The sequence below is a fragment of the Glycine max genome, chromosome 1, assembly GCF_000004515.6.
Source record: "Glycine max cultivar Williams 82 chromosome 1, Glycine_max_v4.0, whole genome shotgun sequence".
In the NCBI taxonomy this organism is placed as follows: domain Eukaryota; kingdom Viridiplantae; phylum Streptophyta; class Magnoliopsida; order Fabales; family Fabaceae; genus Glycine; species Glycine max.
Genome location: NC_016088.4, coordinates 47666855 through 47682997, shown reverse-complemented (window position 1 = coordinate 47682997; position 16143 = coordinate 47666855). Strand labels below are relative to the sequence as shown.

Sequence of the window (16143 nt, the reverse complement as noted above, 5' to 3'; positions counted from 1 at the left end):
GAATGAAATTTTTTGTCATGTTCTAATTTTATAGATTTTATAATATTAATACTAACTTTAATTGAGATGTTGAGATTGCAATCCTGAGTGTATTTTGACAAGCCTTAGGACCAGAATTTGGTATTAATATTGTCTTTATTTAAATATATTTGAATATGAATAAGTAGGAAAACTTTTTTCTTTAGAGGACAAGATTAATTTTTTAAACTAAACACATAATTTTTGTGGTGCAGTATTAATGGCTTCTTCTTCGTCATGTTCGTCAAATATTTCAATTAATTCTAGTCCCGTTGATGGTGACATGTTGTGGATGCAAGATAAGCATATTTCACAGCATATTTGGAATGGGAAAGAAGATAGAAAACTACATATTAGAAGAGTTGTCCCCACATATCAAGGTCAAGAAGAAATACTAGAAGAGATTATTCCTCTACTTCGTCAATCTGGTTTTTATTGGATTATGAAGATGGGATATTTAAAAATAAATGTGGCATTAATCACTGCCTTGATAGAAAGATGGAGACCGAAAACACATACTTTTCACATGAGATGCGGAGAGTGTACTATTACTCTTCAAGATGTCTCTGTTTTATTAGGTCTCCGTGTAGATGGGTCACCGTTAATAACCTTAGTTGGGTTGATTTATGTGAAGAATTGTTAGGAGTCAAATCAGAAGAAGGTGAACTTCAAGGTAGTATGATTAAATTAAGTTGGTTGGCTCACCATTTTCCAGATTTAAATAACCATAATGATAATTTAGAACAGGTAGAAAGGTTTACCCGTGCATGGATCCTTCGATTCATTGGAGGTGTCTTATTTGTTGACAAAAGCAGTAACAAAGTTTCGGTAAGATACCTGCAATTTTTATGAGACTATAGAGATGTGCAGCACCACCAATCATAAAACTAAATCAATTTGAGGTATGTGCATCTTAATACAAATGTGGGCATGGGAACGATGTATAACTCTGACTCCAAGAAGGACTTCTCCCATAATAGAAAACAAACCACTTGGACACACGTTAGTTGTTTAAAAAATTAGATTTGATTTTAAAATAATTAATAATGTAAGTTATGTTAATTTATGATTTTTTTTTTAGGTGGCTGCAACGAGGAAAAAAACATATTGGTAATCATGATTTGATACTTTTTCGTCGCAAACTAGATATTATGAAACGACATGAGGTAAAAACATTTAAATTTATTGCTTATATAACAATTTGGCATTTCATATTTCATTGAAATGAATCAAAATTGGAATTATCTGCACAGTTTGTCTGGGAGCCTTACTCAGCAAATGTTATGTTAGTGTTGCCTCCAATTTGTTTAGTTGGAAGTGTTGCGTGGTGCGCGGTGGTGCCACTAATTTACTTCCTAGTCATTGAGTGGCACCAACCCGATAGAGTTTTGAGACAATTTGGCATGCAACAACCAATTCCAAGTTCTCCTTCGCAACCATTTAATATTCATGGCATAACTTTGAGAGGAAAACATGAGGAAAATTGGGGGCAACTATTAGGCCCAATGATCAATCAATGGAACAATCATGCTGATTTTAGGGTCAACGCTTATCCTCGACAAGAAGATCTGCTAAGCTTTAACTCCGACTATATGGTGTGGTATAGGCGTAAAACAAAGATGTTTGTTGACCCTAAAATGCAAACATGACAACATAGGTATTTTTTTATTTTTCTATCATATTTAACTTCAAATAATTTATAAAATGTGAGTTCATTAATTTGAACACGTAATAATTGCAGGCTGAAGTTACAGAGACATTACAGTACATGGTGTCGCCACAAGGAAGAAATACATGAACAATTGATGATCTAGTGTCATATGTGGAGAAAATAACAATTTTATCTGAAGAGTAAGAGAGAATAATTGAAACTCTGTTACATGGTCCAGCAACAAAACATGAATTTCCAGCCCAACAGTTAAATATTCTCCAATCAAGTGTTGAAACTAAAGGCATAGCCAGACGAAAGGAGACTGTTGAAGCCGAACCATATTTGTACCCATAGAGAGTGACCATGGAATGTATTACACACCACCAACATTTTCTCAGTATCCGACACAGATGTATCAGTATCCATTCGAATCTCATCAAAGTGATACTTCTGCATGCGAACATTCATTAGGTGGTGTTGTGGAGACATATGCGAATTTTTCATGGCCTACTGTGATCCCTTCACAGCAACATGATGTTCTAATTGAAACACCTAATGCCCCATTAGGTACTCAATGGAATATACCCGGAGCAATACCTAATATGGATGAATTATTAGGTGTTGATTTGCGTCACCAATTTTCTCTTGAGGCTAACCAGCACGAAGAGAGGGGTCATCGTGGCAAAAGAAATCCTGATAGACAGGCACGAAGATGGGATCGTCCATGCGGCACATCATCACGTCATCACCGACATCAAGACGATTGATTTTCTTTTTAGTATTTAAATATTTTTGTTATGTTTTTAATTTATATTTTAGACTTATATTATCATTTATGTTATGAATATTAACCAATTGATCAAGTTTATGGCGCGCACAGAAATATAATAATAACTAATTTAAAAAACAAACTGATCATCGATAGGTTTCATTCCATTCAAGTAGACAAACGAAATACATAAATCAATTAATTTAACAACTTCCACATTCAGATTGCATTGGACATTGATGTATGTTGTGTCCTTCTCTTCCACATCTACTACATTTTTGTTGGTGCTCAGATGGTTCCAGCCAATCCATCTCACTCCTTATCCTTGTTGATTTTGGCCGAACTTTCGCACGAATTGTACTTGGATCAGGGATAAGTGTCCATGACTCATCAGAAAGAGGAATAGCCACTTCATTCCCAAGAGGCCACTATTGTGCATAATAAGCTTTTAGGATGTGTTCATTTGTGTAAACAACATCTACATATTAGAAGTAATTCATGCTCACGTAACCATAAGCAGCAATAATGTGTGAACATGGATAGTGAAGAGCAGAATACTTTCCGCATTGACAATAATGGTCATTCAAGTTAACTGCCCACTTTTGTCCGCCACGTTGCGTTCTAGGATTGAAGGTCTCCTCTACTTCAAACCTTGTCGAATGGATATCATAGACGCGGACGATGTGCGAACAAGCTTGTTCTTGATTTTTTTGAAGTTCTTTAACAACCTTAAAACAATATACTTGTCCTTCATTTAATTGTCTTTGGGCTTGACGACCACGATCAACAAAGTACTTTCGACACCTACTATATGTTGATTTCACCAAAGCTGTTATCGATAGGTTGCGACAATCCTTCAATACCTTATTTACACATTATGAGAGATTGGTCGTCATGTGACCATATCTACGTCCTTCTTTATCATAAGTCATGCTCCATTTTTCCTTTGAAATGCGATCAATCCATGTAGATATGGCTGGACTCAACTGACGAAACTTTTCTAAATTATGATCAAATGTATGTTTGCAAGGAGTGTAGGCTGCATTAGAAGGTTTTGTTAGCAACAACAATTTGAAGTATATATGATACATCAATTAACATCATATTATAAATTAAATCTTACCCAATTTTTTCAACATTTCTTTTTGTTTGGCATTGTTGAATTTGCGATTGAAATTTCTTGCTATGTGTCGGATGCAGTAAACATGATAAGCGTGGGGAGGTTGCCAACCAAGATGTTCGTTAGCAACAACAGACTTTATACTCGCGTGACGATCAGATATGAGACAAATACCATTTTTATTTGTCACGTGTTCACGCAAGTGTGCCAAAAACCATGACCACGCTGTTAACTTTTCACCTTCGACTTTGGCGAATGCTAGAGGAAGAACACCACCATTTCCATCTTGTAATGTGGCCATCAACAGGGTCCCACGGTATTTTCCGTATAAATGTGTGTCGTCAACTTATATGATTGGCTTACAATAATTAAAAGCCTCTTTATATTGACCGAAAGTCCAAAATACTCTATCAAATTGACGGTGTTCACGACTCACCCTATTGCCAACAATAAAATCATCATGCAGTATTTGAAAATAGGATCCAGGAGAGTGATTTTGCATGTGTTTTAGCCATGACGAAAGTTTCACATATGACTCTTGCCAATCGCCATATTCAATTGCAATCGCTTTTTGTTTCGCCATCCATGTTTTTTTGTACGAAACCTAATATGAAAATGCACTGTTTATCCTTTCTTGAATCAAAGAAACTTTTATTGATGGATCTTCTCTAATCATGCCTATTAATAAAATAAGAAAATTTAAATAACCAAAAAACGCAAAAGTAGGATAATATGAACATAAAACACGTACCTACTACACAAGTGGCAATGAAATCTGAATCAAGCTTCTCATGATCTTGTGTCATAATCATATTCACACATGTGTGTGGTCCACCCCATTGTGTCATTTTCCATGAATCAGTTTTTCTAGATAAAATTGCCCTCATATAAAATGGGCAAGGACACTCTGCGCTTTTATTTGGACAACAAATGATATATTTGTGCGATTTGGTTTCAAGAACTTTAAAACTTTGATGCACCTTCATAACATATTGTTTGAGTGCATTTTTTAAAGCATCTTTACTATCAAAATCCATACCAACATATAATTCTTGCCCAACATTATAAGTAGATGGCATCTCCAAACTGCAAATGTCTTCCTCATCAGGATGACTCCAATTGATATTGTTATAATGGAAAGCATCATTCCAAAATGGATTTTGAATTCCATCTACACCAAATATGTAACAAAATAAAATTCATGCCAATTTCAGCAAAATTTTTATTTATCATTAAATACAAATGTTATAAAATGATTAATGTATTCAACTCTTTTTAAAATTTAATTAAATATATTTTCTCTTGGTTGAACAATTGTAACTGGTTGAACCATGTCAACGACTTCATCATCTGTATCAGATATACCATCAACACTATTATCTTCATCTAAAGAGTCTTCAACGTATGAATTAGACACAAGATAATCATCATCATCTTCTTCATCTTCATCCTGATGTAAATTGCTTACATTTCTTGGCGGTTCCGACTCATTATTAGATAAATTATTTCCACATGATCTAACAGAATTTGCAGAATGAAACGCAGAACCACCAGCAACATCCTTTTCTATGTATAATTCTAAAACTGGCATTTGTTCTTGTTGCCGAAAACTTTCGATCATAGTTTCAACATCTTCGTCATCACAAATTTGTAACGCAATATATTTTCCTAAAACTAAAAATCAGCAACTTGTACAAGAAATAATTTCATTATTTGCTAACCTTACCTTTTCTCCTATTTTTTTTCTTCAAAGCATTATAACTCATTCCACGATTAATTTGAATTGCTTTTTTACTGCCTTCAAATATTATACCGTCATTCTCTTCGTATACTCTTCCATTGAAATATAAGACTGCTATAACAGAATTCATCTTATACCAAAATATACCTACAAAAAAATTTATAAATAATTAATCATACTAACAAAAATTCAACTCCAAAGAAATTTTAATAACTTCAAAATTAAATACTCTAAATCTAAAAAATAATAAACTACAGACTATAAGTTAATTCTAAAAATATATATATAAATGGTGTGAGGATTTAAAAAAAATTACCACCTCTATTAAAATGAGAGACATACCAAAAAATAACAAATCTTCAATTAAATAATTTAAATCTAATAAATACTAAAGATTAAAAGTTCATTCTAAAAAAAATTATAAATGATGTCATCATTTTAAAATGAAAGATACCACCAATATTAAAATAAGAGACATATCAAAAAATAATAAAACTTCATCTCGGAGCAATTTTAATAACTTAAAAATTAAATATTCTAAATCTACAAAATACTACAATAGAAAACTTAATTCTAAAAAATAATTTGTAAATCATATGAGGATTTAAAACTAACATATACAACCAATATTAAAATGTGAGACATACCAAAAATTAACAAACGATTAACTGGTATCAATTTTAATCCCTTAAAAATTAAATAATCTAAATCTTAAAAATACTTAATATTAAATCTTAATTCTAAAAAAAATTATAAATGATTCTCAAAAATTTAAAAATAAAGATAACACATATATTAAAATGACAAAATGTGAGAAATTTAAAAATTAAGATAGCACAAAACATACCTAAAAATAAAAGGCAAATGAGTCTCCCCAGAAAATTTTACCCAAGTCAATTATAAAAAACACATGCATGTTTTTCTCTTTAACTTTCTCATATATATGACGGGTATCTCGCACCAGAAGGACTGGGAACCACATAGGATCATGATTGTCCCACCAGAAGGACTGGCGCAACACATGCATGAGTATTCCGTGGCATGCATGCTGGTGGCTACACATGGGGTGGGGTGCATGGATGGATGATGCATGCATGGGTATTTCTCGCCAACAGGAATGATGGAACCCACATGCATGTATTTCGCTGGTCGAACTGACGTAACCCTTTGGGGTATCCCACCAGCAATGATGGCGGAATAGGAGATCCGCCAATAGAAATGGCAGAACCCTAAAAAAATAGACCCCCTCCGGAATTTCTTTCAAAATAGATCCCTTACGGTAAATAGTTTGTAAGAGTGACTCATCTACGTCATTTTTGCCTGTGGTATAGTCATACAAAGTCATCATCAATCACCAATAATAAAAGAAAGTATCTACTATATACTTCTACCAATCTGAACTTCAAGGACAAGGAGAAAGACAAAGGTAACTAATATTATTTTTTTTTAGGATTAACTAAGTTTTCGGTTGTTGAGTTTTTCATATTATAATTCTTGGTTCCTTAATATTTTTAACAATTTTTAATCTTTTATTAATTTCTCGTTATCATTTTTAGTCCTTTTGAAAATTTTATTTATTTTTAGTCCTTCATTTATTTTATTACTTAAAAGTAGTTACAAATATAAATTAATAAAGGACTAAAAATTGACAAAATAAGAATTATTTTTTAACAAAAAAAATTAGACTAAAAACAGATGAATAAATTTAGAACTAAAATTGCTGACAGAAAATTAATGAAAAATTAAAAGTTGTATAAAAAAATTTGATAAACTAAAATTTAAAATCTAAAAAAGTTGAGGGATTAAAAACTTAATTAATCTTATTTTTTCATTTTCTGTTACTTATTAATTACTTAAAAAAGTATATATTTACAATAATTTTTATAAGACTTGACTTGTCTTGCTCATTATTAAGACTAACAATGAACCAAACCAACCCTAACATAATTTGAAACTTAACTCTACAATTGATTTTTTGAACTTGACTCATCAATGACATATACTTGAGTTAAAAATTTAATTCGTTATATAAATGAGTTAAACTTTAATTACATATAATTTAATTCAATTGATTCATCTCTCTCTCTCTATGTATTTTAAATTATTGAATTCATGTAACTATTTAGTTAATTTAATATTTTTTATGAAATAAATAAATAAAACATGTATAATATATATATATATATATATATATATATATATATATATATATATATATATATATATATATATTATTCAATTGGTATAATTATATATTTATAATTATTGTACATGTTTTTAATTAATTTCATAAATCAAGTCGAGTTGACAAGTTAGACTGAGTTGTTTCCGAGCTTGAATCAAACCAAATTCAAATTCCAGCCTTACCCATCATATTGGTCCATGTAGGTCTTTTTTTATTTTTTATTATAGATTTTTGCTTATATTTATAAAAAATAAAAATAAAAAGACCACATTGAGACATTTATGAAAAATAAAGTACTTGATTAATGCTTTAAAAAATACAGGACCTAATTTAACATTTTAAATAAACAAAGATGAAATTAATAATTAAGTCAATGTTATAATTAAGCCTTAGTGTTCAAAACTTCGCTCTTACATTATTAAATTAACCAAGCCTTAGTGTTCAAAACTTCGCACTTACATTATTGAATTAACCAACATAAGCATTGGAAAGCAAGACAAAATTCTAAAATTAAATTTTCTTCAATTACACAAACATATCATTAAGCATACTTTTCACCTAAACTCAATTGAATTTGCTTCTGTTTTTTGTATAACTTACAAACATGATACCCAAAGGAGGCAATCAGAGAAATAGATCAATGAAATGTCGTCTAATAATTGTATGGTATTTAGACACTGCCAGCATCTGTCTCCATGATTCACCCAATTATGAACCTAGCCAAGGAAAAACATTGGGTGATGTCTGCAACCGCCCTGTTAAAACTTCAACACCAGTCTCTGTCACCTAATAATGAAAACCATGAATCATATTGATTAGGTAAAATCAGCTAAAAGTAGTTATGCACTACTAAATGTACACTTAAGAGACCAATTATTATAATTAAAATTCCAATTACCACTGACCAAAACAAATATAAACTGACCATAGCTTACACCTTTAGATCACTATGTAATAAAAGTAGTGAGAGATTTGGAAAGCATGCATGAGATTATAGGTTTAAACCTACATTATACCAAGAAATCATTAGCATTATATTAAAGGTGAAAAAGTAAATGACTATATCATATATTTCTTGAAAATTTCATCCAAAATTTAAAATTATGATGATTTTCTCTAATTATAACTTTCAGCACCTCAAGATAGTGTTTTACTTGGCACGACACAATGCAGAAAATAACCAGATTGTGACATATATACACTGTAATAGGACTTGGGAGAAAACAGGAATGAACTTACCAAAAGAGTGTGCTCAAATTGAGCACTTCGTTTACCATCCGCTGTAACAGCAGTCCATCCATCAGGCCACATTCGATCACGCCAGACACCTATTAATAAATAATAATATTAGAGCTGCCAAATGTATCCATCAAATATTTAAGATATTTTACAAAGAAGTATACCGGCATTGATCATTGGTTCAATTGTAAAGGTCTGTCCAGCCTTCATCACACCAACTGCTTTATTTCCTGCCAGTGGTTAAGGTGTATACATTCCACATGTTCTCTTTCTACTTTCTAGCAATCTTTGTTCTTTGTTAACACGAATCAAGGGGGTAGGGGTAGAAAAGCTAGAGGGGCACATTGAAAACGAAAGTTTGATTTATGAAAAATGGCATATGAATGAGGAAGCTGGCTGTTTCTAGCAAGTAATGGTATGTATAACAGAACTGTTAATAGAAAGTGAATCTATGGAATCATTTCTAGTTTTGCAAGTCATTTCATGTGTAACAAAACAATTGGTTGCTTAATAAAGAAAAGTATATACTGCGCTGAATGTTAAAGGTCAAACATTAGAGGATGCAAAAAATAATTTCCAAATATGTTTTTCAATACCCTGCAGTGCTTTTAAACTAAGGAAAGGATACTTGAATAATGAGGAATGTTTGGTGCACAATGGAAGAGCTCTCCAATTCCATGACCACAATAAGATTTTACCTAAGGGGTCAAGGGAAAAAAAATGAGTAAGGAACAGATGATAACCATTCAGTGTGAACAAATAACAATAAATAGATTAAAAAAATTGAAGAGCCAAAAATTAAATCATTACCACCGAGAATCCAGACATTGAAGCATGACGATTAATGACTTCACCAATCTCACGGAATCGTATCCCAGGTTTAACTGAATTTGATTTAAAAGAAGAATCAGGATCCCATAGTTCAATTTCTTAAAATATATATGTTTCAATTATATGAAGTATTTTAAGCACAGCAATTACAATATAATCCAAATGCCAAATGATGCAATGCATATTTACAACATATTAAGTAGCCAATATCATATGATTCAATATCAGTTATACTCATCATGCCCTTCTGTCCTTATTTATATTTTTAGTTAAATGATTTATTACCTTATAATTTGGGATTTAGAAGTTAGGACCAAATTTGTAGTTTTATTTATAAATTGATAACGAACCTTTAAGGTACACATCAAACAAAAGACAAATAAAAGATCCACAACAGCTATAATGTTTCAAAAATTCAATTATTTTGAAACTTAAGCAAGAGACAAACTTCAGAATCAAAATCAAATGGATATATACCAATGGATATTGCCTTCTCCAGGCACTCATATGTGCATTTTACTAGTTGGAGAGACTCTTCATCAACATTTCCCACAAAGTATGTTTCATTGAGATCACCTGCATAACAATTCATATAATTAACCAACGGTCAAATTATGAACTTCAAGTGAAACTGTGAAACATGTGCTAATCAACTTACCATGAACACCTTTATAGTACACAGTGACATCAACATTTACAATGTCACCATCCTCAAGCTTCCTGCACAATGAGTCAATGACTAAATTATTAAGAGAGTTACTCAAGCTACCATAACCTTATCATGCCTGTGTCAGTGGCACTTACACTAATCAAGCGTCAAGTACCAAAGAAGCATTAGAAAGGAAAGTTAGTTTACAATAATTATAGCCGCAAGTAATACTGAGTACTGACAAAAAAAACCATACTAAGAATAAATTAGAAAAGGCACGGAACAGTCTACCTTGCATCAGGAATTCCATGACAGATTACTTCATTAACTGACCTGTTAGATAAAGCAAATTTCATTCTTAACATATACCACAACGATATGAGAAAAATATGACATTACAGAAGGAAAGTACCTACGTGCAGCAAGATTTAGGGAAGAAATGGTAATTGAGAGGCGATGGATATCCTCCTGAAAAGGTAAAAAGTCGGGAAAAAAATCATTACCAATTCATTTGTAATAGCCAAATGGCAATGGCATCATGAAACTTATGGAACCATTTTGAGGCGGAATTATAACAAGGTTGGGAAGCCTTCTCTCAGTGTAATGCTCATGACCTTTTTTTAGGAGTTTTCATTTCTGGTAAGCAGATTAAGCAGCGTTGCTATATATTTTGGTATTTTTTGTTTCCCCCACTCTTTCGTAATAGCCAAAAGAGAGAATCAATGTTTTATTAGTGTGTAGAATGTAGACATAATTAAATGTTATAATTTATGTGTGATTGGTTTAGTTTAGTTTGGATTCCAGATTTCCAGTTTCTTAAGAGATCTTTTGAAAAAAGATTACATTCCCCAAAACAATCCATCCCAAACTTGTATCTATTTTAGGTATTATGATATTCTTATTTGTATAAGTTTTTTTAAAAAAAAAGTAAAAGAAATTGTAAAATAGATAGGAGAAGTATTTGATTTGTCTGTGAAGTGTTTGACGTGGATATGTCAAAAAATGGATACCACACAGAGATGGCCACTAATTTAAAGTATCTGAGCTTCATTGATTAATAAACACTAAAACTCAATAAATAAAAAGCTGCTCAGACTTATTAAAGTGTTTTGAAAAGGAAACACATTAAAATTAGCACCTGCAGCAATAGTTGCCTCATGAACAACTCTGTCAATCTCATCAGTCGTCACACCAGGCTGAATAATCCGAGCAGCTGCATCCAACACCTCCCTTGCAATCTATAAAGTATAACTCAAATTCATACATAATGAGAGGCTAAATTCTGCATTGACACAAAATAAAAATAAAAATAAACTATTTAAAAGACCTTTCACCACTAAAAGTTTACTAACATAAACAGTTTTTCTTTCTTTTCTCACCCCCTCCAGTTTATTAGTTATATTTCACAAATCAAAGCAGAGGTTTATCGGATGTTACCTCTCACCATTAATCAACAAAGTAAAAATAATTCATATATCACCAACCATTCTCATACAAATTAAGCAGCATGAAAATAAGGATACAAATGAGTTTTGAAATGAATAACAAATTGAGAAGTAGGTTGTCAATAGCGGCAAATAGCATCAAAGCAGCACTGGGCACCACAGGGAGGATGTCATGTTTTGTTTTAGTGTTGCAGATGTTGCAGGCACTATTCCGAAGGAATGAGGAACGCACAATCTCGGTATAGGAGCAGTGGAGCGGGGGGCATACATTATTTTGGGCTAAACTCCCCTTATTACCTAACCATGAGTGAGGGCATTTTGGGGGTTTAACACTATCAGCTTCAAAGTAAGAAAACCATTTTGGTCTCCCTTGTACACATGACGTACCTCTTCCCTAGCTCTCTCTTCTTTTTTCTCTGGCAATCTCCACTCTGTTAAATAGTGTTAAAATGGTCTGTTTTCCGGTGACGCATGCCATTTTCAGGTACCCTCCCTGTCTTCCACTCCTGCAGGTTTCCTTTCTTGTTTTTATGCACTCTTTTCTTTTTCTCTGTGTTCTCTGTTTCATTTTTTTCTCTTCTCTGTTTAACTTTATGCTGTCTTTTCCCTCTTTCACTAACACTTCTCCCCTTCTCTCCACAGTTTCTTTTTATTTTAAAACATTTTTTTTCTGTATGTATACTTAGTATTAATTATTTAATGTATATTAAAACATTAGAATAGAGGTCATCCTACTATCCACTATGCCGCTATCCCACTTTTGGGGTCAGCTGCTCTGCACCTCTATCCGGGATTTATAACTATGATTGAGATGGCAGAGGGGTAAAACAAACTTCCTCTAAGAATCTACAGAGGGAAAAAGTGGCAAGGAACTTACCCGACAAGTTTCCCTCATTCTCTCTATTTGATCTGGAGTTTTGACCTACAGATTAATATAATTTAGAAAGTCTAATAAAAAAGAATAAAGACAATTTCCAATTTGATCTTAGACAAATTATCTACTAATGTATTTTAATATTACTCACCTCAATGGTATGCTGTAGACTACTATTGGGCTCAATTTTGGGTGTTCCCTAAAAGTTAAACACAAGAAGAAATAAAAACAATTCAAAAACCAATGAACCACCAAAATGAGTTAAATATTTTTTTAAAATAAATTTATGGGAGGCATCATAGAAGCACTCTTCATCCCAACTAGGTTGGCACCAAGAGGGCCACTAATCCTATGCTGCATACCCTGATATTATTAATAAAAAGTAAAAACTGAGTTAAATCAGATAATATACAAAGCATTTAAATAGGAAGAACTCAGATAACTTACATCACCAGCCCAATCAGGTTTATCAATTTGATCTGGGACAATCCGTTTACTAGAAATGGGATATGGCTGCAGTGGTCTTGCAAGAGCAGAAATTAAATTTTGGTTTCAACAAAAACAAGTAATTAGCAATAAGATGGAAAAAAGAAACAATAATTAAAAAAAGGGGAACATTGATCAAACACAAAAGGCCTCTGAAATGAAAAAAAAAACATAAAAAATATCATTACAAATAATGAACATAATCTTTTATTAACTAAATTGTGGGGATTTGAATCCCTTGAAAATTAGACTATGAAGATATTTGAAGCCCTACCCTGTCCAATCAAAGTGAGGAAGCTTTGGCGTTCGAGCCTGCCCTCTCTTCAAACAATATAACCAACCTTCATCAAGTGAGTCTGAATTTTGTGTGCCAGGTGGGGATAGTTTTGCCTTCAGATGCACTGATTTGTGCGAGCTCCATGAAGACTTGAAACAATCCTGAGAGCTGTCAAAAGATATCAAAATTGGCTCCAACATGAGGGATATAATGACTGAGAAGTAAATTTATGGGTGATTCAGTAACAGTAAGTATCTAGTAATTCACTGTTTTCCCATTAGCAACTATGGTCAACCTCAACTTCTTCTACATGGTACCATTTGGAGCAACAATGGATATTAAATTAGATCAATCAGAACTTTCTTCTTTTATTTACAGTGGCTGAAAGCACCAACTCATGCATTATGTTGCACTTACGAGTCTTGGACAATAATAGCATTCAGGATTTTAAATAGCATGCTATAGAGCATAGCAGAGTGAAGCTCCCCTGGCCACTATAGGGGCCACTTCAGCGAAGCGGTTAATTGTAGTGGTTACAGTGGACCAAATGGAAGGCTGAATAGCAAACTTAGCAGATGCTAGATGTTGATTCCAAAAAGGAACTTTGGAAAGAGGTTAGGGCTTTTCCGGGGGTTAACTTTTGGGATATCAATTTCCAAAAATGCAATCTACAGCCATAATAGTGCTGAAAATGAAGATGGCTTGGATTTAGAAGATAATGATCGCTAAGAAACTTGTATTTGACTTTTGTTGGTATTTTCTTGTATGTTTTGTTCAACAAACTTATGACTTTTTTTTGGTTACTGATGAAAGTCATGAATTATGAGTAATTTTTATCATTTATGTCAATTAATATGTATACATTTAAACTGAATAAAAAATTTCAGAATAGCAGCTATCCCACTGTAGCAGTTTTGGATCCAGCTGCTATACAGGATTTAAAACACTGATGGCACTCTATGGTAAACATAGAATACTGGTTTCTATACTGTAAAGATTATGGAGACAATCAACATTCTATATAAACCACAAGGACCAATTATCTCAAGAAATATTTAAAGAACTCAAGTCTTGTGTAGAATCACTGTCTAAAAATAAACAGAACATCCTCACAATTCTCAAACTTACCAAAAGAGACTAGCATTATGCACACCCAGTCTTAGTGATTATGTCATTTTCTATTTGTTCACTAAGATTTAATGCATGTTTGGTTTAACATCTCCAAACCATGGATCCGTGTCAAGCCAGAAGCTACTATTAGTGTGTTTAGTCCTACGTTGGGGATGTTGCTTCTCACATCTACAGAGAAGTAGTTATAGCTTCCATGTGGTTTCTCGCTTTGCAAAGGTTACCCAAACACACATTATTTGGTCCCACGTTTGGGATGTGGTTTATCACATCTACAGAGAAACTAGTAGTTATAGCTTCTGGTTTCTCGCTTTGCAATTGTAGTCCAAACACATTATATTTGGTTTGGCACAAAATATAACAATTCACACATTAGAGACACTGGTCCAAACACACTGTCTATCACGAAAACAGAAAAAAAAAAAATTCCAAAATTCAAATTCAAATAACTGACAAAGTAGGATTCAGTCACAAACCAGAAGGCAGCACCTTCTCGAGGAAGCTTCAATTCCATACATTTTGGACACCTGAGGAAAAAATAAAGAGGAACACTAAATTAAACATATGATGCATAACATACCCTTCACAGTTTCCACAAATTGTCATCCCAAACCATAATCACCCAATTGCAAGACCATCACTATAAACTCAAAAATTCAATCTTTCACCACCCAATTGACCAAAACCTCAAAATTGCATGCTGCCAGCAGCAGCAGCAACTTATGCTGAAACCATGAAAAAAACCCATTTGATCAAAGCCAAAAGCTAAGTCCTTGCAACATATGAAGTCATATCAAATGCAAAAACAGCATCCAATAATCCAAAACAAATTAAATATAAAAAGAAAAATGGGGTCGCTGTTATGGTGAACTGTGAGCAGCTATAGAACACACACACACACACACACACAGAGAGAGAGAGAGTACTGAAGATTCGCAGGTTTGCCACAGTTAGCACAAGAGAGGGTGTTTTCGGGTTTATCAGATTCACCAGCCATAGATTTGCAAACAACGGAAAGCTAGGGTTGCAGACGAAGGAATAGAACTTTGGAACAACCTGCGGAAGTGAGACGAGACATTTTATAACTTCGTGTTGGTGAAGGAAAAGTCTGCCTTTTGGGCCTGGCCCGTTCAGTTTTGCCGCTACAGACATTTAGGGCAACTGTTTGGGGCACCCAGCATTTTTCTGGAACACCCAGCAGTTTTTCAAAATGCCGAAAATATCCATAAGGGTATTTTTGGTTATAAATAGCAGTTACATTTTTTATTTCTGCAGCGTTAATTTTTTTTTCATAAAACCTCACTCCTTTAGTGTGAGTTGTTTTTGTTAACTTCTGTTAGCCTCTTTTTCCAAGTGTTTGTTGTCTCCGGTGGTGTACGTGCATTGTTTATGAATATACGGTGAAGTTGAATGGTTTTTCGTCGTCGGAGAAGAAGAGGTGCATAATTTTTTTTTAAAAAAACATATGAATTGTCAATCCATACAGTTCATATGAATTGTTGATCCATAGGGTTTTCTTTTCAAAATTGTAAATATATTTTCCTAATTTATTTTTTTATTTTTTTTATAGTGTAATTTTTTTTGTAATAGTTTAACCAATTTTATAAATATTGATTTGGTGATATTATTTTATAGTTGTATAAAAACAATAAAAAAATTAATTTAGTAATTAGATTGGTAAAAAAAATGATAATGTATATAAACTTTTAAAAATTGCTAAAACTAACATT

The 16143-nt window shown here is 32.7% G+C and overlaps 1 protein-coding gene across 3 annotated transcripts; it reads right to left on the bottom strand.

Annotated features, from left to right (window-relative positions):
• Positions 1-8035: 8035 nt before the first annotated feature.
• LOC100785022 (methionine aminopeptidase 1A) lies at positions 8036-15494 on the bottom strand. 3 transcript variants are annotated; one of them, XR_412880.3, is made up of 17 exons: positions 15340-15494; positions 14890-14940; positions 13283-13453; positions 12970-13045; positions 12674-12721; positions 12526-12570; positions 11342-11441; positions 10620-10671; positions 10495-10536; positions 10213-10274; positions 10032-10130; positions 9534-9607; positions 9352-9421; positions 8888-8953; positions 8724-8812; positions 8410-8489; positions 8209-8270 (listed from the first exon to the last, which is right to left on the bottom strand). XR_412880.3 is itself a non-coding variant. In XM_003516984.5 (16 exons), exons 1-16 carry the CDS (start codon positions 15408-15410, stop codon positions 8193-8195), a joined length of 1194 nt encoding a protein of 397 aa, XP_003517032.1. In that variant the 5' UTR covers positions 15411-15493; the 3' UTR covers positions 8036-8192. The 3 variants fall into 3 exon arrangements, 2 of the variants coding, with proteins under 2 accessions (XP_003517032.1, XP_006573420.1); XM_003516984.5 differs by lacking the exon at positions 8410-8489 and having other exon boundaries at positions 8036-8270; positions 15340-15493; XM_006573357.3 differs by lacking the exon at positions 8410-8489 and having other exon boundaries at positions 8036-8270; positions 13283-13446; positions 15340-15476.
• Positions 15495-16143: the final 649 nt, after the last annotated feature.